At 36.1% G+C, this 26131-nt stretch overlaps 1 protein-coding gene across 10 annotated transcripts in view; it reads left to right on the top strand.

Moving 5' to 3' along the window:
* usp34 (ubiquitin specific peptidase 34) overlaps nucleotides 1-26131 on the top strand; it is a 298533-nt gene that overhangs the window by 260739 nt on the left and 11663 nt on the right. For all 10 annotated transcript variants that reach the window (XM_072265297.1, XM_072265294.1, XM_072265289.1 and 7 more), the window contains 8 exons: nucleotides 5008-5134; nucleotides 5985-6092; nucleotides 7600-7704; nucleotides 7810-7934; nucleotides 8818-8941; nucleotides 11345-11424; nucleotides 14575-14715; nucleotides 25249-25395. In XM_072265297.1, the coding sequence (XP_072121398.1) occupies nucleotides 5008-5134; nucleotides 5985-6092; nucleotides 7600-7704; nucleotides 7810-7934; nucleotides 8818-8941; nucleotides 11345-11424; nucleotides 14575-14715; nucleotides 25249-25395 (957 nt within the window). The remainder of the gene's footprint in view (nucleotides 1-5007; nucleotides 5135-5984; nucleotides 6093-7599; nucleotides 7705-7809; nucleotides 7935-8817; nucleotides 8942-11344; nucleotides 11425-14574; nucleotides 14716-25248; nucleotides 25396-26131) is intronic.

Below are 26131 nucleotides of genomic sequence, written 5' to 3'. Positions count from 1 at the left end.
GTCATGAATGTATAGGGAATAAGGTAGTGACTGAGGATGTATCCTTGTGGAGCATTAGTGTTGAGAATAACGGCCTATTCTTACTGATTGTGTTCTGTTGGGCAGGAAGTTGAAGGAGGTGTTGAGTCCGGTCTAGTAGTTTGGAGATGAGTTTGCTTGGAATTATAGGCTTGGGAGATGATACCTACATAGACCTGTTTCAGTGATAGCCAGGTTGCAGTGTACTGAGGTTGGCTGGAAGCTGGAGTTAATATGTGACATGATCATCCTCTGGAGTACTTAATGATGGTGGATGTCAGAGGCACTGACTGATAGCAATTAAGACACATTTCCTTATTTTTTAATAGGTACTGGGATGATAGTGGTTTTCTTAAAGCAGGTGGGAATCTCTGTGAAATCTCAAAATGGATACTTTGCAGTTCATGAAAAAATATGAAATTTGCACAAGTGTTTCTTAATGTATTGAGAAAAATAAATGCCATCATGTTATCGATGTAATTTTGTATTTTAACTAATAAATATAAGCATATATAGTCGAGCTGATACGCAGCGAGTGAAAACAATACACTGACTCGAGCAGGGTCGGGTTGAACTGTTTACTGTTTGAATCGGCGCATACTTAAGTAACCCGCTCCCAGCAACCCCCGCTCTTTGCAGGGCAGAAGCGACGTCGGCTTCCGGGCCGAGGTCTGCCCTGCACTCAGAGTCCTCTCGGTTGTCACTGGCTGCGGGCTCACCGGCGACTGCTGGAGCAGGTTCACTTGCTGCATGGGCGAGCCGCCACACATATGTAAATCTAAAGTGACGATAAAATGTACTTAAATTACATAAGTTAGAATTGATATAGGATGAGGTTTCAATATATGGCAGGTTTCAGAATAAAACAAGTGTCTCCTCCGCTGTGATTTGTATTACAATACAATCTCCCTGATTCCCAATCTCTCCCTTATCATTACAGACATATATAAAATGTTTTCAGTGTCAACAGAGTCTTTATTCAAAGTTCATAGTAAATTTATTTTCAAAGTATATACAACCCTTAGATTCGTTTTCTTGCAGGCATAATCTGTAAACCCAAGAAACAAAATAGAATCAATGAAGGACCGCCCAGCAGGACAGACAAACAACCTATGTGCTAAACACAACAAACTGCAAATACAAAATTAAAAAAAGAAATAATAATAAATAAATGAGCAATAAATATCAAGACCATGAGATGAAGAGTCCTTGAAAGTGAACCCATAGGTTGTGGGAACAGTTCAGTAATGGGGTGAATGAACCCACTGGTTCAAGAGCCTGATGGTTGAGGGACAGTAACTCTTCCTGAAATTGGTAGAGTGGGTCCTAAGGCTCCTGTACCTTCTTGATGGCAGCAGCAAGAAGCGAACATGTCTTGGGGGTTGGGGATCCCTGATGATGGATGCTGCTTTTCTGAGACAGCACAGTGTAGATGTGTTCATTGCTGGGGAGTGCTTTACCTGTGATGGACTGGGCTATATCCACTACTTTTTGTAGGATTTTCCATTCAAGGCATTGGTGTTTAAATACCAGGCCGTAATGCAATCAGTCAATATTTGCTTCACCACACATCTATAGAAGTTTGTCGAAGTTTTAGATGTCATGCCGAATCTTTGCAAACACCTAAGGAAGTAGAGGCACAGCTGTGCTTTCTTTGTAATTGCACTTACTCGCTGAGCCCAGGACAAATCCTCAAAAGTGAAAACACCAATGAATTTAAAGCTGCTGACCCTTTTCACTTCTGATTCCCCAATGAGAACTGACTTATGGACCGGTTTCCTTCTCCTGAAGTCATTAATCAGTCCCTTAGTCTTGCTGACACTGAGTAAGAGGTTGTAGTTGTGGTACCACTCAGTCAGATTTTCAATCTCCCTCCTATACACTGATTCATCACTGCCTTTGATTCAGCCTAATACAGTGATTTCATCAGCAAAGTTAAATATGGCATTGGAGCTGTACTTAGCCTCCCAGTCATAAATATAAAGTGAGTAGATCAGGGGGGTAAGCACACAGCCTTGAATGGAAATTGTGGAGGTGATGTTGTTGCCAATCTGAACTGTACATATATTCATTTCAGAATTACCTATTTAAATGGACCCAGTCTAAGCTCACAATACCAAACAGGATGCATCAAATAGTATCCTCCTGAATTTTTTTCTGGGTATATCAGAAAGAACGTTTCAACAGGACTAACTTAACTGATTTATTAAGAACAGCAAGAATGAATGGCATGTCATCTATTAAAAACCAATATGTTTAATTTTCCTTTGTCTTCTATGCATCTCAAATCACTGAATTACAATTATTTGTATTGAGTATTCTCTTGGGAGTTCCATTACTGTCCATTTCTGTAGGATACCTTGCATTCCTTAAGGATTTTGTATTCCTTTATGCCAAGAATCATATGGACACATTTGTAGTTTGGACAAATTTTGACTGTCATTATTTTGTTTGCTGTCATTGTACTTGGACAAGACTCCATCCAGCAAATCAATATTGTACACAGAAAAGGGGCAACAAAAATGTCAAGAGACTGAAAACTTGTTTCGGATCAACAAACAAGAGCTAGAAAAGTTGGAGATAAAATTAGGGCTGTGTTTGATTCTAGCTTCCGAAGCTCTACAAATTTTTCCTTTTTCTTCTTAACTAAATCTATCATCTTTCGACATCAAGGTTCTCTTCCTTGCCTCGTTGTCCTTTCTTCTGACTGAAACTTGCCTGTCCTGTACTCTGTGCAGTTGGTCTTTAAGCACCCTCCACAAGTCAAATCTGGACTTCCTCAAAACCAACTTGTTGCAATTAACTCTCCCTAGTTCCAGCCTAATGCTCTCATAATTTGCCCTGCTCCAATTTAATATTTTCATGCAAGGTCCATACTATCCCTTTCTGTAGCTATCTTAAGGAGTTGTGGTCACCGTTCCCTAACTGTTCACTTACTGAAAGGTCAGGCACCTGGCCAGGCTCATTACTCAACACCAGGTCCAGTGCAGTCCCTCCTCTTGTTGGCCAAGTTTGCGGATGATATAAAGATATGTGGAGAGGCAGGTAGTGTTGAGGAAGCAGAGAGGTTGCAGAAGAGCTTGGACAGATTATGAGAATGGGCAAAGAGGTGGCAGATGGATCATGCACTTTGGTAAAGGAATAAAAACATAGACTATTTTCTAAAAAGGGAGAAAATTCAAAAATCCAAGGAGCAAAGGAATTCGGGAGTCTTTGTGCAGGATTCCCTAAAAGTTACTTTGCAGGTTGAGTTGGTGGTGTGGAAGGCGAATGCAATGTTAGCACTTATTTCAAGAGGACTAGAATATAAAAGCAAGGATATAATGCTGAAACTGAATAAGGTACAGCTGAGGCCTCACTTGGGGTATTGTGAGCAGTTTTGCGCCCTCTATATAAGAAAGGATGTGCTGATATTGGAGAATGACTCTGGGAATGAATGGGTTATCATCAATTGAAGGCTGTAAGCTGTACTCGCTGGAATTTAGAAAAATGAGGAGGGATCTTATTGAAACCTATTGAATGTTGAAAGGCCTAGTTATAATGATGGTGAAGTCTAGAACCAGAGGGCACAGTCTCAAAATAGAGGGACGTCCATTTAGAAGAGAAATTAGGAGGATTTTCTTTAACTAGAGGGTGGTGAATCGGTGGAATTCAGGCCAGGTGACTGGGTGTATTTAACGGCAGAAGTTGATATGCTCTTGATTAGTTAGGGTGTGAAAGGTCATGGAGAGAAGGGGGGAGAATGGGGTTGAGAGGGAAATGGATCAGTCATGTTGAAAAGGTGGAGCACCTTGATGGGCCGAATGGTCTAATTCTTCTCCAATGTCTTATGGTCTTATTTCCCTGTACTTGCTGAGAAGACCTAGGACCCTTTCTACCTATGTCATTGGTACCAGTGTGCACCATGACCTCTGGCTGCTCATCCTCCTCCTTGAGAATATTGTGCAGCCACTTTGAGACATCCTGCACCCTAGCATTTGGGAGGCCATCATCATTCTGTCATTTCTTTATGGCCGCAGTATCTCCTGTCCGTCCCCCTAACTATCTAGTCTCCTATCACTATTGCTGTATACCTTTCCCTGCTGAGACTCAGAGCTGGCAATAGTGCCACAGGCCTGGGAGCTGCTGCTGTGCCCTGATTGGTCATTTGCCCCCCCCCCACCCCACGGGTGTACTTGTTGCTGAGGGGAATGGCCACAGGGGAACCCTGCACTAACTGCTTACTTCCCAGGCGGTCATCCATCTACTATCTGAAACCTGCACTCTGTGTGACCACCTCAGTAAAGGCTTAATCTATGAGGTTTTCAGCCTCCCAGATAGTCCTGAGTACACCCAGCTCTGGCTCCAGTTCCTTAACCTTGTCAGTCAAAGCCTAAAGTTAGATGCACTTCCTGCAGGTGTCTCCATCAGGGAGACCGTTAGGTACTCTGCAGTCCCACATTTTACAGAAGGAGCATTCCACTACCTTAACTACTGTCCTGCTTGCATTTATTACACCTTTGGCTCTAACTTCTTAAGCTTAACTTCTACAACGACCTAAATGATTCCAAAAGTCTCAGCATCATTTGCCTCTACCTGTTGTTGGCAAAGCCTGTTGTGCTAAATCCTGACCAATCTAAACCCGGCCCACTTCCACATTGACTGCTCCTCTTACACCCTGCTTCTTTTTATTGGCCATTCCTAATTTACTAATAACCCAAGCAAATCCCCACTCTGCCTACAAGTCCCGACTGCCCACTTACTTTTTAAAACTAGCAGGTAAAGTCCACAAGGAACTGTCTCCAAATCACTCTGTAATCTCCCGTTTTGTAGACCAAACTTGTTGCAACTTTGAGAATTGTAAAAGTGACAAGGAACTGAAGTTCATTATTGTGCTGACAGATAGCTACCCAAGCACCACTAGTTTTTGTACAATTTTATCTTTATTTATTGGATTAAGTTGACTTTGTTAAGAAGAATATCTTAAAATATAATCATAATTTTTTTCAGTCTTTTAATACTTTGCACATGATGTACCATGAGGCTACAGCTTGCCACGTAACTGGAGACTTAGTGGAACTTCTCTCTATTTTTCTATCTGTTTTGAAATCAACTCGACCGTATCTACAGCGGAAAGGTTTGTCCAATTCTTGTATGTTGTGGGAAGGCTTAAAAATGCATGTCTGTAGGATGAACGTTAGATTGGCTAATGCCGAGTTTTGATTTTATTAAAAACGCAAACACGAGGAAATCTGCAGATGCTGGAAATTCAAGCAACACACACAAAATGCTGGTGGAATGCAGCAGGCCAGGCAGCATCTCTAGGAAGAGGTAGAAGAGGTACCTCTTCCTAGAGATGCTGCCTGGCCTGCTGCGTTCACCAGTAACTTTGATGTGTGTTGAAAGACAAAGGGTCTCGGCCTGAAACGTCGACTGTGCTTCTTCCTATGGATGCTGCCTGGCCTGCTGCGTTCCACCAGCATTTTGTGTGTGTTGCTTTGGTTTTATTGTTTACTCTTGATGACTTGATTTTCAGTTGGCTTTTGCTGTATTTTTAATATTCATTTTGCTTCTGTGAACAATTGCAGGGTATCAGATTTAAAATAAACCCTTCAACCATGTTCAAGAATGAAGCATGTAGGCTTTCAAATTACAAATATATCTGCAGTCATGTTAAATTTTAATATTTATGATATTTTCAGTTCAGATGCATGAAAGGAAACAATGATTAAATATTATTTTCTGCTAGGCTACATTTTTAAAGCAGACCTAAGCATACATAAATTAGTAACCATATGTACTTATATTGAGATGTACTTACTATATCAAATTACTTTTGTTGGTTGACTTTGTTTACAATAGGATGTTTCATGTTGCCTTCTTAAATTGCTTATTATTTTCAATAAATGCACATGAGAAATGTTATGTGCAGTTATGCTGGAAGTATTTTCAGTTTCAGATTCATTGTTTTCACCTTGCATTTACAGATGTTAAGCAAGCCTTGATCCAGTGGCAGGAAAGAATTGAATTTGCTCATAAGCTTCTCACGTTGTTGAATTCCTATAGCCCTCCAGAACTTCGAAATGCTTGTATAGGTAATAAGACCTTTTAAATTGTACTTTAGCTGCAAGTAAATAAGTCACCACTTGAATGTTTGATTCATCTGGATGAACTAGTGTCATACATGAAGTAAATCTTCAGTGTTATTTGATTGGCAGAGCAGTTCTCAGAAATACTTATGCAATGTAGTATTTGGATTCACAAATTTACCAGTTAAAAACTCTGCTCCCTGACAATTAAAAGAATCTTGCATATGAAATAGCTTTGCCAATTTTAATCTATTTTTGCTGCATGTCGTTAGGTCTGACATTTGTAATAATTTAGCACATGTTTGGTTAATAAGGGAAGTGGGTGGGTAAAGCTTGAAGCATGGTCTTCATCCATAATTTCGGAATATGCTGCTTACTTAGAAAGAAAAAAAAGCTTAAAATAATGGAGATCCTGCCTCAGGTCAGTGAAAAAGTAACTTTGTTTGATATCTTAAAATGGACAAGTTCCAAACTAGTGTTAAAACATTATATGAAATTATATGTGAATGTAGCCTCGAGCTATATTAACCCATTTTTTTGGTGTGGTAATGTACTTTTTAAAATTTCCATTGTATTGACTGGTGAGTTTCAGTAATTTATGTAAGTTGCTCTCCCCATTTACCGCAGCTTTTCGCAGTATGTTCATGACCAACCAGTTATAAGATCATTAGAGTTAAGGATTGATTCAGAATGCCCAAGTTATTTTTACTTGAGATATGCTGATCTTAAGAAAAGGGTACACAATTACGTTGTAACCTATTACTTGAGATATAAAAAAAACATTTTGAAACAAAAGATAATTTCATTTGTAGCTGTGAAAAAAATTCAGAGCAGCTTGATTCTTTTTCATTCAGCATGCGTTAAAAGCCCCTTGTGTCATAAATTTATAATTTCCAGAAATATTAACAAAAATGATGTTTTTCTGGTCTCCTCTTCCCATCAGAATCAGCAGAATTGCAATGTGTGGCTTTGTGGAATTATACAGCACAGGATCTGTGAAATTATATTTTGTACATATCTAAAAACTCTATTTTGTTTAAATAGTACTGTCTCAGGATGGAGGGGCATCCTTTTAGAATGGAGATGGTGAGGAATTTCTTTAGCCAGAGAGTGGTGAATCTGTGGAATCCTTTGCCACAGGCAACTGTGGAGGCCAATCCGTTTTGTATATTTAAGGCAGAGATTGATAGATTCTTGGTTGGTCAGGGCATGAAGGGATGCAGGGAGAAGGCAGGAGACTGGGGCTAAGATGAAAATTGGATCATTCGTGATGATATGGCAGAGCAGATTCAATCAGCCAAATGGCCTAATTCTGCTCCTATATCTTATGGTCTTACAATCTTTCTATAGTATAGTTTTATGTAGGGATTCTCCCTGTACGATGACACAATTTATGGCTACAAAATTCTGCACTGTCAAATCAGCTTAATGGTCAACTCCAGGAAATTTTTAAAAACACTTGTATAAAATGCTCTACTCCTTCAAGTTAAGCAAAATTGTCATTTCTTTCTAGATGTTTTAAAAGAACTTGTTCTTCTGAGTCCTCATGATTTCCTTCATACTTTGGTACCATTCCTTCAGCACAATCATTGTACATACCACCATAGTAATATACCAAGTAAGTGCAATCTTTAATTAATCAGCAAGTCGAAAAATAATTTATTTTTCTCTTTAATTGTCTTTGAAAATAATGCTTTATATATTTTTAAAATTTGTTTTACAGTGTCTTTAGGCCCCTATTTTCCTTGTCGTGAGAACATAAAGTTAATGGGTGGAAAGAATAATATCCGCCCTCCCCGTCCAGAACTCAATATGTGCCTCTTGCCCACAATGGTGGAAACTAGCAAGGTAGGTTGAGACTCCACAGAAGTGTTCTAATTAGGACAAGGCTTACAAGTATGGGTACTCTTTTTTTAAAGACAAATTAGAGAAACAGTCATTTTTATGCAGAGCTTTCGTTGCTCAATTTCATAACCACCTGCTTTTCAAATTTCTGACCATCAGCTGGGTAATTATATAAGGTAATGACTGCATTATTACATGCTTAAGCAGTCCTGAGGGAAAGGACCACCTGAAATATCTGCATATGCATCTTTACATTTACTCATAAAAAAGATAACTTGTGTTTATTTAATGGTTTCTTTCTTTTAATTTTTTTTGCACTTATCGCATATTTATTATATATTATATATAATTGTCTTTGGATGACAATTTTGATCTCCCTTAGTAATTTAAGCATTAATGATTTATGGATTTGTTCTTGTGTTTAAACCTGGTATTTATTGTTTGACTCACAAAACTGTTTGTACTTGAATTCCCATCCGGCAGCTGTTATGCAAACTTGTATTACCTGTTACCTCTTGTATTAATTTCTATCTAATTTAAAACAAAATGGTGCTTGATGTACTATCCAAAAAAGTAACTGTGAACATTGTATTTTTTGTCCACTAGTTTTTGCACATGAAAATAACATTTACATTTTGTACAAGGTGTACTTCCAAAGAAGCACTATGAACTATTACTTATTTTGACACTCACAAGCAATGCCTATACAGGAAACACCCCAAAATTAAATTTTATTCTTATTCCAGGTTTCAGGGATTTGAGCATAAAAATATATTGATATTTAGTTTTTGGACTGCATGTTAAATTTCTATTTTCAAACTGGTGAAAACAAGTAGTTAGAATTTCGTGAAGACCTTGTTTCTTCTAATTCTAGTTTGTTTTTCAGGGAAAAGATGATGTTTATGATCGTGTGCTAGTCGATTACTTCCTTTCATATCATCAGTTCATCCATCTCCTGTGCCGAGTAGCAGTGAACTGTGAAAAATTTACAGAAACCCTGGTGAAATTAAGTATGGACTAACCTAATCTTTTTGAATGGCTAATTATTTGTATTTTAATCTGTTTTTCTTTAAAATTTGTTGCTTTAGTTTCTGATAATTAAAATAAAAATCATTAATTTGAATAGTTTATAAATATCCTTGTCAGAGGCATTTAAGAGCCGTTCAAAAGCCTCGAAAATGCTTCAGTGGACATCAGGGCAGTCCAGAGATCCAACATTTAAGATTGGGTCAAAAGTTGTTTTGACTCTGTTGGATGGCTTTTGGATATACCATGGGTCGTAAATCTGAAGCAGTTTTATGCAGCAGGGCAGGTGAGATTGTATGATGGGTGGAATCTGGGAATGACTGACCACTTTGAACAGACTTCTGTGATGCAGTACAGTTTTGTTTTGTAAACTTCAAACAAAGCTCATCATAATTTCAAATTGCATTTTTATATGCAGTTACTGTACATAATCACTCTACAGCATTCTTCAAAATATGTTAAAAGCTTAGATATATACAGTACCTTCAACTTAGAAAGCAAATCAAGGTAGTTTATTGGGATAAAGTCATGATACAGTTTCTAGTGAAAATGATAAATTAGGAGAAAGGTTCAAGAAAGTAGGTTTCAAGGATAAAATGAATAGGAGGTGCAGGTACAGAAGAACTTAAGGAAGTTATTTGAAAGAGTAATGCTCGAGAGGTGATTAGACAAACAATATTGGGTAAGTATTATGAGGTGCAAGATACATAGAATCCTAATAGAGGTCAAGTTACTTTAGGGGAGGGAATTCTATTTTTTAAAAGATATATGATTTATTTTTAACTTTTATCCAGTCTTAGTTTTTTCTATTGCTGCTTCCCCTCCTCTTAATTTTTTTGTGGATTAAAGCAGTTGGCTCATTTACTGTGGGGAAAGGATACTTGAAATAGCTTCAAGAGATTGGGGGTGCGGTTGTGGGAGTTTTGTTTCAGGACATTCCTGGAATTTTTACCTATGGTGTGGGAAGCAGACAACAAAAGCTCACTGATGTAATTCTGTATGTGCTGCTTAGAAAGGGTTAGGCTGCTGAGGGTCAGATGGACTTTTGTGGAATGTTAACTGCATTTCTGCTCCTGGGAGTTTCTGCATGAAAAACAATTACGACTCCTGGGGTGCCCAGTTGACAAAAATTAAATGTGGTAAATGTCAAGAGTCAGAATCAGGTTTATTATCACCGTCTAATAAGTTGTGAAATTTTTTGTTTTGCAGCAGCAGTACAGTGCAAAGGCATAAAATCACTATAAATTACAAAATAACTAAGTAGTACAAAAAAGGAATAATGAGACGGTGTTTGTGGACCATTCAAAAATCTGTTGATGGGGAGTACAAAGCTGCTCGTGATCTATTGAGTATGGGTCTTCAGGCTCCTTGTACTTACTCTCTGATAGTAGTAACAGGAAATGTGTTCTAGATGGTGAGGAACCTTAATGATGTTGGTCACCTTCTTGAGGCACTGCCTGTTGAAAATGTTCTCAGTGGTGGGAGGTTTGTGCCTGTGATGGGACTGGTTGAGTTCACAACCCTCTGCAGTTACTAATGACCCTGTGCATTGGAGGCTTTGTAATGTAGCCAGTTAAAATACTCTCCACTGTACAATGAAATCTGCAAGAGTCTTTAGTGACATACCAAATTTCTTCAAACTTCTCTGACAAGGCAGAGTTGTTGGTGTAACTTCTTCTTGATTGCATCAAGTGTGTTGGGCCCAGGACAGGTCCTCAGAAATGTCGACACCAAGGAACTTAAAGCTACTTATTTTCCACTACTGATCCCTCAGTGAGAACTGGTGTGTGTTCTCCTGATTTCTCTTTCCTGAAGATAGCAATCAGTCCTGTGGTTTTGCTGATACTGAGTGTGAGATTGTTGTTGTGATACATTCAACCAGACAGTCTACATTTCTCCGCTGCACCTCTTCATTACCATCTGTGTGGTAGATACTTCAATTAATAAGAAAATAAATAAACTTGAAGAGTTAATGAATGAGGAAGAAGAAACTTTGATAAATTATCTATATTGCCATCAATTCCTTTATGACTTTAAAATTCAAATCATTAATCATATTTAATTACTGAAATTGTAAGAGTTAGAAGTTTTAATTTGTTAACTTTATTTGAATCTATGTAAAATTCGATCTCATTACTTGTTCTAAGGTTTGGTATATGTAACCACTATAGCTTTTAACGATTTCTTCTTAAATTATCAAAACTTTATGAAAACAAAATAAGAAATTACATACCAGCCATTTGCAAGGCATTCCATTTGAAAACTTATTTTAACTCACTGTTGAAAATTTAGAAAGATGAGTGTGGCTACATTGTCCATTTGAACTGTAGTTTTGAACTTATTTTTGCTTCTTCATTGACTGTGCAGTTTATTTTGTCATTATATAGGTGTCCTGATAGCATATGAAGGTTTACCTCTGCATTTAGCATTATTCCCTAAACTGTGGACAGAGATTTTCCAGTCTCAGGTATTTTACCTCTTTTCTAATTTCATTTTTGAGAATAAATAAATTGTGATGATTACTCCATATGTTTAAAAAGTTTTTTTAAATTTTAAGAGTTTGACAATACTGATAATTTTTTGGCATCTGGTTTTAGATTATTTTTGGTTTATTGAGTTAGAAACATAGAAAACCTACTGCACAATACAAGCCCTTCGATTCACAAAGTTGTGCCAAACATGTCCCTACCTTAGATTCTTAACGGGTAACTTATGAGTGTTATAGAAAATTAAAGAGGTGCAAATTATGGAAATCTGAAATAAACACAGACTATGTTGAAAACTATCAGCAGGCCTGACAAAGGGTCTTCAACTTGAAAAAATTAACTGTACTTCTCTTTTCACATATGCTGCCTGACCTGTTGAGTGTTTCAAACATCGTCAGTTTTTATGTTTCATTATATGAAATAGATTGATGCTAAAATTAGGAAATGTTCCATGGACAAGTATGTATATGGAGATGTTTTTAAAAAACTGCTACCTTTATTCTGAAACTATACGATCCCTATTGTTTTAGATGTGAAAGATGATTTTCCTCGAGATGTGTCTGTGAAAACTTGCAATCTTTATTAGTAATTTGGATGAGGGATCAAGCATGAAATATCCCAGTTTGTAGTTGATGCAGTCAGGCTGTGAGGAGAACAAAGGCTTCAAGGAGATACAGCCACTTTAAATGAAAGGAAAAGGATATGGCAGAGGGAATATATCGTGGAAAAGTGTAAGGTCGTCCAATATGGGAGGAAAAAATAGGATTTTTTTTCTAAATGCTGAGAGACCAAAAGGTGTTAGTAAACAGAGACCTTAGACCAAAAGACATATCAGGATTAGGCCATTTGGCCCATTGAGTCTGCTTCATTATTCCATCATTGCAGATTTATTTTCCCTCTCAACCCCATTCTCCTGCCTTCTCCCCATAACCTTTGATGCTTTTACTAATCAAGAACCTAGCAACCTCCACTTTAAATATACCCTATGACTTGGCCTCTAAAGCCAACTGTGGCAATGAATTCCACAGATTCACCACCTTATGGCTAAAGAAATTCCTCCTCATCACTGTTTTAAAGAGATGTCCATGTATTCTGAGGCTGGCCTTCTGGTCCTAGACTCCCCCACTTTAAGAAACATCCAGTCTGTCTAGACTTATCAATATTTGAAAGGTTTCAATGAGATCCCCGCCAGTCCTCTAAACTCTTGCAATTATAGGCCCAGACCAATCAAATACTCTTGATATGTTAACCCCTTCATTTGCAGGATCATTCTCTTGAATTTCCTCAGGACCATCTCTAATGCTAGCATATCCTTTCTTAGATAAATATTCCAAGTGACCAATGCCTCACAAGGCCTTAACATTACGTTCTTGCTTTTATATTCTAGCCCTCTCAAAATGAATGCTAACATTTCATTTGTCTTCCTTACCACCGACTCAACCTGCAAGTTAATCTTTAGGAAATCCTGCATGAGCACTCTCGAGTCCATTTGCACCTCTGATTTCTGAATTTCTCACCTTTTAGAAAATAAAAGAGTGAAGGGTTATTCTTCTTTAGTGCTTTTTGAACATTAATATGAGCAATCAGCAAGCAATTAGGAAGGTAAGCAGTAGTTTAGCCTGACGTAAACACTTTGAGTACAAGAGTAGACAGTTGGCTCTAATTATTTAGGTCTTTGAGATAATACCTGGAATATTTCATAGAGGTCTGGTCTCCCTGATCTCCCACAGTGATGTACTTGGAGAAAAAGATTACCAAATTTATTCTGGAGGTAGGGGTGACATTGTATGAGGAGAGATTAAACAGTCTGAAGAACAGGAGATGATCTTATTGAAATGTACAAAAATGCCCATAGGTTTGATGTGAACAATGTTTCTGAGCCAGATTTTGAGTAACTAGAAGTTAGTGTCAAGTTGAATGCGAAGGACATAAATCATTGGAATTCTGTACTCAAGTGGACTGTGGAGACTCAGTCAAGGAAGAAGTAAGAGAAACGGATGTATACTTAGATATTAAGGAATCAGGATACGGGGTTAATGCTACAATGTGGTACTGACTATTGATAGGGCAAGCATAACGTGCTGAATTGCATATACTGCACCTATATCTTAAGTTCTTATGTATGAACAGTTTTCCCTATAGTTGCTGTAAAATCAACAATTTACAACAGGATAGAAATCAGTTAAAATTTAAATCATGCAATATAACTTAATATGCTTAGTTTTGGTGCCATGAGTTCTGCTCATGACAAATATGCACTTAACAGTTGACACATCAGGTCAGTAGTACTCAAAATAATGCCATTTGTCAGCTCATCCACTTGGCAAGAATCGTTACCAGCAGTTCCCCCTCCCTGATCCCTCCAGCTGTGCACATACTTGATCCAGCTACACAGGGCGAATTTCGCTGGTCAGAATTATCCAAGGCTATAATGGTAAAGTCTTCAAGTTGGTAGTGTCTCTTGTCGCCATTGAAGAGGGCACCACTGGTGAAGCTACCTAAAGACCTTTAACAGCGAATAAAACTCTATGCCCAGTACTGTAGCATCAAAGTAAAAAAGGATTTTTAATAGTTTTGAATGTCCCTAATGTAATTAATAGACAGTTTAGCTAAAAACACATAACTAAAAGCATTAAATGGAAAATATTTTAAATAAATTAATGTTTGGCTCCAAAACCAAAACCCTACAGTTGCTGTTGAAATTGATGGCAGAGCAAATCCTGGAGGTATTTTCCCCTCCTTTGGCAAGACTGGATTTTGTGGAGGTTAATACTAGAGAAAATTGATTGGATTGTGCTTTCCTTTACTGGTAATAGGTCTGGGGCTTACCAATATTTAAATGATGAAGCCTCTGCGATTCTATTTAGAACTGTTGGAATCAGATGATGATGTCTAGATCATTGTAAAGAGTAGCTATTCTTTAAAGTGTATGAAATTCAGCCATGTTAGTTACTTCAGGGACTGAATCTTCTCCATCGGGAAACTGCTAGTTAGAGAACGGAAGCAAGACCTAACCATCTCTAGCTTACTGATCCCCTGTGCTGCTAAGAGAGAAACAACTTAATACTGCACAAATAAACCTCATTAAGTTTTCTCTTTGTACACTTCTCATTTGTGACTTTCTTTTCCAGTCAACTATGGCAAAGAATTGTGTTAAACTGCTGTGTGATGAACCAGTATTTGCTGAATATATTAAGTGTATTCTTATGGACGAGAGGATCTGTTTAAACAACAATGCAGTTTATACCTTTCTTGCTTGTTTCCTCCCCAAGGTATGTTGTCACATTTGTTTCCACACTGTAATCGATATTCATTATTAAAATTTCACTTAGTGTCTTACTCTTATAGAATTTTTAAAAATCATTGCAAACCCATGGTATAAACTTGTTTTGGTCGTGAGTGTTTATGTGTTGGTCTCCAATGGGTAATTGGGTCTTGGAGAGTAAGTGGCTAGTTTTGGTATTTGGAGCTGAATTAACTGTCACCTCTGACTGTAAACTTAAAAGAAACACAGGACCTCAACATATTCAGGTTAGGGAGTAAGGTAACCCAACTGCTGGTTACTTTCAAGCTGAAACTGCACATGATTGTCAATAGCAAAATTGGGTTTGATCACATTCCCATGCAGTCAAGTGGGGACGTCACATGATGACGTGGGATTGAGCCGTGTAAATCCAGCTCTCCCGTAAAAAAAAAATCAGCAAAGTACCGTTTAAACAAAGCAAAGTTAATAAATACTTTCCGAAAACTACTTATAAGCTTCTCAAGACTATTTTACGATATGCCTCGTAAACCGCAATAGAAGAAGTCTGTTGTTGTGAAGTCGCCACGAGATGGGAAGAAAAAAGGGCCTACTGCAGCGATGGAGCCTCGGATTCAGGTTGGATCTCCTTCGGAGGAGACGCATTTTATCTCTGGCGTAGAAGAACAGGGAGCAATGGCGGCGGTAGCGGTCTCTCGGAAGAAGATGCCGGAATTGTGCATGCACAAAGAAGTTGGCATGCGCAAATCGATACAACTCAAACTACAAGAACCGACGGCCACTGCAAGTGAAAGTGACTCAGAGTCAGAATTGGTTTCTGCAGAGAATACAGATGAAGAAGATGAGGAAGAACTGGAAGAGACTGGAAGTAAAGGATGCGATGGAGACATAAGAGAGGCTTCATTGCAAGTAACGGCTGAACTAAGAAAACTAAGAACAGAGCTTAGAGACATGAAGATGTGCTATGATAAAGCTATGAAAAGACAGGACAAAATGGATAAGAAACTTCAGAAGTTGGAAAGAACAATGGAGCATATTAATGATAGAGTGGAAAAAACAGAAAATGATATGCTTGTCTGGAAAATGGAAAGAAATCGACTCTTGGAGAAAGTGGACGTGTTGGAAAATTTTAGTAGACGAAATAATATTAAAATTGTTGGTCTTACAGAATGTATTGTTGGTCTTAAAGAATTGGAGACAATCCAATAGAATTTTTTCAAAGATGGATCCCGGAAACTTTGCAAATGAAAGAGGAAGACCGATCAATTGAAATTGAGCGGGTACATAGAGCTCTAAGACCAAAACCACAAGATGACCAATATCCACAATGAATTTTAGTAAAATACTTAAGATTTCAAGACAAAGAAAGGATTCTACAGGCGGCTGCCCAAGCTGCCAAGAATAGGAAAGGGCCATTGACGATAGAAGGGAAGAAATTTTTTTTCTACCCTGACATAAGTTATGAGCTTTTGAAGAGAAGGAAGAAATTCAATCCAGTGAAAAAAGTCCTATGGGATCACGGTTAGCAATTTATATTGCGTTATCCTGCAACCTTGAAGATTTTTTTGGCTGGCGGAGAAAAAAGATTTTTGACGATTACTGGAAAGTGGAGGAGTTTGTGCGAGATTCTTTGAATATTCACCAGATACAAGAACAAACCCAGGGGAGCGAGATGGATTGAAGATGAAGACTGGGTCAAGGAATAGACCTGCTGGATTTTTAAATGCGGATGAATTTATAAATATATTAATTATATGAGGCAGGGGAAGAAAGGTTAAAATTTGAGGAATAGTAGCTGGGAATAGTGACATTAATTTTTTTTATATATATACAATTTTTTTGTTACGGGGGAGCTGGAAGAAATACTGACCAATCGCTACGCTATTCATGTGTGCAAGCATGGCAATAGCCACGACCCGCAAAATGGAGGGAGGTAGTGTTGTGTATCTTTTCATTCACAGCATTAGTAGGGGGGTATTTTGTTATTTCTCTTTTTGTACCATATCTATCTTTTATTTCTTTTTGCCTGGATGATTGGGAGGGAAACACATAGCAACATGGTGAAGTTCAAAGAGATTCCCCAAGGAACTGTGAGAGTTGAGAAGCTAAGTAATTTTTTAGATTGGAGCAACTTTGTGAAGAATAATGACGAATTTATTGAATTTTTTGAGTTTTAATGTTAATGGGCTTAATGGACCGATGAAAAAGAATCTTAACATATATTAAGAAAATGAAGGTAGATTTAGCCTTCTTACAGGAAACGCATTTAACAGAAACAACATCAGAAATTAAAGAGAGATTGGGTGGGTAATGTTGTTGCAGCTTCATTTAATTCAAAAGCGAGGGGATCAATAAAACGTTACCAATTAGAATACAAAATGTAATAACCGATTCTGCGGGGAGATATGTGATTATACACTGTCAACTTTTTTCTGAATTTTGGACTTCCATGAATATTTATGCACCAAATGAAAATGATGCAAAATTTATACAAGAAGCTTTTTTGAATTTGGCTGATGCACATGAAAAAATATTAATAGGAGGAGATTTCAATTTTTGCCTAGACCCAGTCTTAGATAGATCAACTAAGGCTGTCACAAAATTGAAGGTAATAAAACTAACTTTATCATTGATGAAAGATTTAAATTTGCTTGATATATGGCGAAGAATTAATCCTAAAGAAAGAGACTATTTCATTCTATTCTAATAGACACAAAACTTATTCAAGGATAGATCTTTTCCTATTAATCAGTGCATATTCAACATAGAGAGAAAAATATGGAATATAAAGCAAGAATATTGTCAGATCATTCTCCTCTATTAATGACACTAATAATGACTGATAAGGAAGAAGTGGCTTGTAGATGGAGATTTAATTCAACATTATTAAAACGTCAAGATTTTTGTAATTTTATGAAAAAGCAGATCCAATTTTTTTTGGATACAAATTTTCATTCAGTGGATGATAAATTTATACTATGGGATGCGATGAAAGCATACTTAAGGGGTCAGGTAATAAGTTATACGTCTGAAATTAAGAAAGAATACATGGCAGAACTAGATCAATTGGAAAAAGAGATTACAAAATTAGAAGAAGAATCTCAAAGACATATGACAGAAGAAAAATGAAGGCAACTTGTCAATCAGAAGTTACAATATAATACGCTTCAGACATACAGAATGGAAAAAGCAATCATAAGAACTAAGCAAAGGTATTATGAGTTAGGTGAGAGAGCACATAAAATTCTTGCTTGGCAGTTGAAAACAGAACAAGCTTCCAAAACGATAAATGCAATTAGAACAAGTGCAAATAAAATGACTTATAAACCTTTAGAAATTAATGAAACCTTCAAAAGTTTCTATTCTGAATGATATCAATCAGAATCACAAAATGATGCTAATGAGGTAGAAATGTTTTTATCACAAGTAACTCTTCCAAAATTGAATTCGGAAGACCAGTAGGGATTAGATATGCCTTTTACATTAAAAGAGGTTGAAGAAGCTTTAGGATCACTTCAAAGTAATAAATCTCCAGGAGATGTTTTTCCACCTGAATTTTATAAAAAGTTTAAAGATTTATTATTTCCTCCCTTTACGGAGTTAATACGTCAAGCAGAAAAAATACATAAACTCCCAGAATCATTTTCAACAGCGATTGTAATAGTATTGCCAAAAAAAGACAGAGATCCTTTAAAACCAACATCACACAGGCCTATTTCTTTATTGAGCACGGATTATAAAATAATAGCAAAAATTTTATCGAATAGATTATCTAAATATTTACCAAAATTAATACATATGGATCAAACAGGATTTATTAAAAAGGAACAATTGGCAGATAATGTAACTCGGCTACTCAGTATAATTCATTTGGCACAAAAAAGGGAGGAGATGAGTATGGTAGTAGCCTTGGATGCAGAAAAAGCATTTGATAGATTGGAATGGGATTTTTTATTTAAAGTATTAGAAAAATATGGGTTAGGAACATCTTTTATAAATTGGATTAAAACTTTAAATACTGACCCTAATGCTAAAGTAGTGACAAATACTCAAATTTCAACACCATTCCAGTTAAAAAGGTCAACTAGACAAGGTTGTCCATTATCACCTTTATTTGTACTGGCGATAGAGCCATTAGCAGAACTAATTAGAATTGATCCAAATATTGTGGGTTTTAGAGTTAATCAGGAGGAATATAAAATTAGTCTTTTTGCTGATGATGTTTTGATTTACTTAACAAACCCACAGCATTCGTTACATAAATTATCTTCTAGATAGGATGAATATGGGAAAGTATCAGGGTATAATATAAATTGGGATAAAAGTGAAATTTTACCTCTTACTAAAGGAGACTGTAGCCAATGTTGACTAGCAACCCAATTTAGATGGCCGGTAAATGGTATAAAATATTTAGGTATAAGACTTGATAATGATGTAAAGAATTTATATAAATTTAATTATTTACCACTATTGAAAAAAATTCAAGAAGACCTTGACAAATGGATGATACTACTAATAACATTAGTGGGTAGAGTCAATGTTGTAAAAATGAATATATTTCCTAGATTACAGTGTTTGTTTCAAACATTACCAATACAATTGTCACACAGAAATTTTTTCAAGAGTTAAATAAATGTGTGAGAAAATTTCTTTGGAAAGGTAAAATGTCAAGAATATCATTGGAAAAATTGACTTAAATTTGAATTAGGAAGGTTACAATTTCCAAATTTTAAGAATTATTATAAGGCAAATCAACTTAGATTTATTGCATCTTTCTTTGATGATCGAAAACTGGCATGGATTAGAATAGAATTAGATAAGATAGGAGAAAATATACCTGAAGATTTTATATATAAATGGGAATCTAAATGGATACAGGAAAAGAAAGAATCTCCTATATTAAAACATTTGATTGATCTATAGAATAAGATAAATGTTGATAATGAAATAAAGAAATCTTTATTAGCAAGGAGACCTTTGTTCCAAAATAGACTTATTACTTTTACAATGGATAGTCAACTTTTATATAATTGGTACCAAAAAGGGATTAGATCTGTAGGAGACTGTTATGAACGAGGTATATTGATGTCATTTGAACAATTCAAGAATAAATATAAAATATCAAATAACACTTTCTTTTGTTACCTTCAATTAAGGGCTTACTTAAAAGGCAAACTGGGTCAAACAATGTTTTTGCCAAAACCCAATGAAATTGAAATTTTAATTCAAAAAGGAAAAATTAAAAAAATTATTTCTTGTACGTATAATTTGATTCAAAAACAGACAATTTAAACAAGGAATCCACAAGTCAAAACAAAATGGGAAATGGATCTGAATATTAATATTGATGAAACAAATTGGTCAAGACTGTGCCTTGACAGTATGACAAATACAATAAACGTTCGACTTAGATTAGTACAATATAATTTTTTACACCAATTATATATTACACCACAAAAAGAAGAAATTGGTACTTTCTTACATTCTACTTCGTCTTGTTCTAAAATTCAACCTTTTTGGATAAATTTAAGAGTCTTATTGGAACAAATTACTGGAACTTAACTTCCACATAACCCTGTATTATTTCTATTAGGTAATATTGAAGGGATAAAATCGAAACTTAAATTGAATAAATATCAGAAAGAATTCATAAAAATTGCATTGGCAGTAGCTCAGAAGGCTATAGAAGTTACTTGGAAATCCGATTCGTATTTGAGTATGAATCGTTGGAACAATGAAGTGGCTAGTTCTATTCCACTTGAAAAAATTACATAATTTAAGAGATAAATATGAAACATTTTTGAATATTTGGCACCCTTATTTACAAAAGATAGGATGGCATATTTAGTTGCTCCGATGATAAAGACCTTGGTCCCTTGGGGAAAGTAATAAATAAATAAACTAAATTTATTTTGAATCCCATGGAGCATGTGGAAACCTTCCAATATCCAGGCAGTTTTTCTTTCTTTTTCTTCTTTCTTTCTTTCTTTTTTAGGTGGGAGTATATATCGGGGGGGGGGGAAGGTAGATGTTATCTTTTCATGTATTCACTTTGAAAACTGAATAAAAATTATATTTAAAAAAAAAAGTAGTCAAGTGATCAAGGGTGATAAATGAAGAACACCCCAAATTAGTAGAGTACTGTGCAATTTGTAAAGCTAAAAGCTGGCAGAATGGTCAGTATTCTTAAAGAGAAAAAATGTGTAAAATGAGCAAGGAGAGAAAAAATAGTGAAAATTGTAAGACATTTGGTCAGCTTAATGTTTTTGCAAAGTTTAGTCCAGCCATTCTGGAAAGAAAAAATCCAGATAAACTTTAGTTTCAATTGATGCAAATCAGCAACAATTTTCTAGCGAGTTATATATAAATTTTTTTAGATTAGATTATGAGGACACTCAGTCCTCGTTTATTGTCACTTAGAAATGCATGCATTAAGAAATGATACAATGTTCCTCCAGAGTGATGTCACAGAAAAAAGGACAAACCAAAGACTAACACAAAACCACATAATTATAACATATAGTTACAGCAGTGCAAAACAATACCATAATTTGATAAAGAGCAGACCATGGGCACAGTAAAAAAAACAATTTACATAAGTTGAAGTAATTGCATAAAATTTATTGATTGCAATTTATTATTTTGCTGGTTTTGAAGATTAATGTATACTCCCTTGCTCTATGTTATTATAATTCACCTTTACCTTTTAATTATTGACTTTATTTCTGTTAGCTGATTTTGTTATAGTTTCATTGCGATTGTTATTCCTGGTTTGTCATGTTCCAAATTTTTGTTTGTTTTTCCTTCAGTCACTTGTTTTGTCTTTTAATTTTCAAAGTTTCTACTTCCTGATGTCTAATGCAAGTCAAGAATTATAGCATCTGATTCTATTTCTTAAGCATATCCCTTGCTGATACCTCTCACAAGACTCACGTAACATTAAAGTGTACAGTTCTTGCGAAATAAAATGTAACTGTCCATGGAGTGGACAAATAGTTACAGTGAAATGCACTTTTCAAAGAATATAATCTCAGTTTAAAAAGGCAAAAGTAATTATCTTCTACAAAAACAATGCTGCCTTTGCAAATACAACCTTTCAAGGAATCACAAGAAGGTTGCAGTGCAGAGAAACCCATTCCATGCGCCCTGTACTAGAGCAACTACCTTGTCTTGCTGTGCAGCTTTTCAAATAATTTTCATCCAAGTAATTATCTAGTTTCCTTTGGAACACCAGGATAGAATTTTTATGAAAAAGAGGAGAATGTTGGAAACATTTAACTGATGAGGCAGAATCAGCAGAATGTAAAGATAATTAACATGGCTCTAACACCCATAGTCAAAACTCATGATTGATTTCAGGATTGAATGGGCTTTCTCATCTTTTCTGGTAGAGCAATCCAAATCCTAACTACATGATGCATTTAAAATAAAATTCCTCATCACTTTTTTGAAAATCACCTTTATTCCATATCCTCTGATTCTTGACCTTTCCAATGGGAAAAGGTCAAGAATCTCGCCATGTACATTTGTCTACACACTCCATTATTTTAAATACTTCATCACATCCCCAGTTAACCTCCTCTATTGCAGGGAGAACAACCCCAGATTTTTCAATCAAACCACATAACGAAAGTTACTCATCACCGGAACCAGTCTTCTCATCTTTTTCTAAAGTAAAGTGCCCAGAACTGGATAAGGTACTCCAGTTATGGGTAAAACAATATTTAGTCAAGATTCATCATGATCTTCCATCCTCTTGTAGTCTGTACCTCAAATTATAAAGCTCAGAATCTCATATGCATTTTAAGCTGCTTTATCAATAACTGTCAGATTTATGCAGATATCCTCTAATCTTTCTGTTCCTGTATACCTTTTAGAATTTTGTTCTATTATCTCCTCATTTTTCCAAATAAAATGTAATTTTCTGCTTTAAATTTCATTGCTACGTGTCTGCAATTCTAGCAGTATGTTTGTATCCTCTTGAAGTGTAGTAGATTCTGTTTAATTGGGGCACATCATGACCAGTACATTTTGGCCCGATTAAGCGGCTGCCCCAATGACTGTAAAGTTTCATGGAAATAGTTAAAAAGGTATTAAAAAAAAATCACAGTACATTTAACTGTAACAAATTATGTATTTAAAAGAAATACAGAACAAATTAGAACAGTACCAATAATACCGCAGTACTATAAAACTGTACATTAGTACCTAATAGTTATCGACAGAGGAATTCATCCAGTGTACTCTGGCTCATTCTTTCGAGTGATTGTAAATGAACAAAATCAGTGCAGATACCTAGTTCAAATAATGGACTGCCTTCAGACAATGCTTTCAAAAATTGCATCCTCCAAATCTTCATTTATATTGTAACATTCAAAATGATTGTCAATACTTCAAATCGTTTCATTTTCACTTCTGGCTGCTTCGGGCATCTCTGTGAAAGCACAGTGAGCAGAGCAGGTCGGAATTGTCTTATTGCTTATTTCTCACCAATTATCAGTGATGAAGATCACAGCTTTTTCAACATAGTGTCCAAGTAAACTAAGGGAATCCTAGCTATTTTCTCAACCAGTTTTGTTTTTTTAAGAGCTGTCCCTAATATTGAATTGCCCGGAATAACCAGTGACTGAAATCCACTGTATTTTATTACCTTCCCATCAATTCACTGCACTTCTTGTACCCTTGTAAATTTGGGAATTATGTCTGTGCTCCTGTTTAATGTATATGAAAGAAATACAGTCAACCAAATATTAACCCCGGGGGTACGCCTCTGTATGCTGTTCTCCTACCTGAAAACAACCATTCACCTCTGCTTCTTGTCACTTAGCTGGTTTGGAATGCATCTATTAACCCCTTTTATTCCCTAAGACATAGGAGTAGAGTTAGGCTATTTGGCCCATTGGGTCTGTTCTGCCATTCCATCATGGCTGATTTATTATCCCTCTCAACCTGAATTCTCCTGGATTCTCCCTGTAATCTTTGATGCCCTTATTAATAAAGAAGCTATCAATGTCCACGAAAGATATCCAATAACCTGGCTTTCACAGCAATCTGTAGCAATGAATTCCACAGACTCACTGTCCTCTGGCTAAAGAAATACCTCCTCATATCTGTTCAAAAGGGACATTCAACTAGGTCTTAGACTCCCCCACTCTAAGAATAATCATCTTTACATCCACTGTGTCAAGGCTTGTCAATATTCAATAGGTTTCAATGAGATCGTCCTTCATTTTTCTAAAGTCTAACAAATACAGGCCCAGAGCTTATCAAATGCTCCTCATATATTAACTCCTTTCCCATGATCTCATTAACATCCTTCAGACCCTCTCCAATACCAGCACGTCCTTTCTTAGATTAGAGGCCAAAACTGCTCACAATACTCCCAAGTGCAGTCTGACCAATGACTTACAAAGCCTCAGCATTACATTCATGCTTTTGTATTCTAGTTCTCTCGATATGAATGCTAATGTTGTATCTGCCTTCTTTACTACTGACTCAACATGAATATCCCTTCAAGGTGGAAAGCAAAGCAGCAGACTTTCAAATAGAAGTGAATAAAGAAAGAAGGGATGATTTTGATATGATACTTCAAGAGAACCAGAAAAGCATAGTTTAATCTGAAGGGGGAACAACACTTTTTGACAATGTAGTTTTCAGGCAGAAGGGATAGAATGAAAAAGGCAGTCTTACAGTAGGAATTGATACAACAGATGCAGTTGGCAATTTTCCACAATATTTGCAGAGGAAGAAGAGAGAAAAAAGTCTACAGGTCATCTAGAAAATACTGAAGCTTAAGCAAAAGACCCGATTTTTCCTTATAGAATATTAAGTGGTTATTAAACAAATAACAGGAAATTGTGAGCTGATGCATCTTGAAAGGGATAATACAGAGAGGTAATGTGAAGTAAATGTTAGAATGTAAAACTGGATTCAAGAGCACATAGAACCAGGGAAGTTTGTACATTTTTGAGAGTGGCAAGTGCAAGTTGATATGACTGAAGGTTGCAGATGCCTTGGAAAGGGTTACAGAGAAAAATTAGCAGAGTGAGGGACTTCTGTTTAATGGAAAGACTCAAGATGGTGATTGTTCTTCGTGCGGGAGGGTTTGAATAATGATATTCAAGATTGTTTTCTAAGAGTAAATCAGAAGAAATAATTTCCTCTGGAGGGGGTATGTAGCAAGTTATGATCTAGCATACACTCTGAAAAGGCAGTGAAAGCAGATACATTTATAATTTTTGGAAAAGAAGTGGATATATTATCTAAGAGAAGCATATTGGCAAATTATGGCAAAAGTGCTCAGTGATTGAACAAAATTGATAACTCTTGAAAAGAAGTGGTACAGGTGCATATGGTTCCTTTCTGCATTTCATTATTCAATAATGCAAACCAAACTTCAAATAGTTCAAGAGAATATTCTGAAGGACTGCCAGAAATATGAATGTTTGAATCACCTTTTGTGTTCAAAAGTGCTTTTGAAATCTTAATATATCAAATTGTTTTTTTCAGTGTATCATCTTTACTCTTGATGTTTTCTCCCCAGGTTCAGAATCAGGTTTTTTCCAGTTCAAACTGTTCCAGTTTGATCAATAATTTAATCACAAGCCTAATAAATGAATACCATAACATTGAGCCAGAGCTTCTGGGACAGCGTGTTGAAATCTATAAAGTTGGTGCAATTTTAAATGGGGTAAGATACATATGGTCTTTTGTTTTTTAAAAAAGCTTTTATTCATCCTTTTGTAGGATCTTATGTTTTGAAAATTAATGCCACCTAATGTATCTTAATCTTCCTTTTGTATACATGGTCCTTAGGTGCTGTGACTTGGGTGGAGTTTAACAGTATAGTCTACAATTTAGGCCCAAACAGCCCACCAGTGTGGCTTTTGAACATAGAATAGAAAATTGGATTTTTTTTACCCTCACTCTCCCTTGACCTTCACTACCATTAATGAGATTGGCAGTAAAGGCTTAGTGTCAAACCTAATACAAAGGTATATGTACTCCAAACAGATTTTAGATAAACTTCTGTTTCAAAATGGTCATGATTGAAAGTGAATCAAATGTTACTTAAATTTTCCCTAATCATCCCTCTTAAATGGAGACTTTTCTGCTAGTAATGATTATGAGATAGCATTTGAGATTTATACACTAAATTCCTTGAACAGTTGGCAGGAATTTTAGGTAGTATTTTCATATTTGGCATTAATTTTAGTTCAAGCTCTACTTTTAAAAAACCCTCCATGTGAATTATGAACCTCCTACATGAAACATGTTAAGCCCTTTCTAGTTCCTACCTTGTGGCAAATCTGCATTTTACCTTTCATCACATTCTAGTAATTAGTATTTTAAAAGGAGTGCTTGGGCCAAATACAGCCAGCACAATAGGAGTGACTGAGCTGCAGAGACAGAGACAGTGCTGATAT

The sequence above is a fragment of the Mobula birostris genome, chromosome 8 (assembly GCF_030028105.1).
Source record: "Mobula birostris isolate sMobBir1 chromosome 8, sMobBir1.hap1, whole genome shotgun sequence".
Classification (NCBI taxonomy): Eukaryota; Metazoa; Chordata; class Chondrichthyes; order Myliobatiformes; family Myliobatidae; genus Mobula; species Mobula birostris.
The sequence above is the reverse complement of the archived record's forward strand: the minus strand, read 5'-3'. Positions and strand labels throughout refer to the sequence as shown.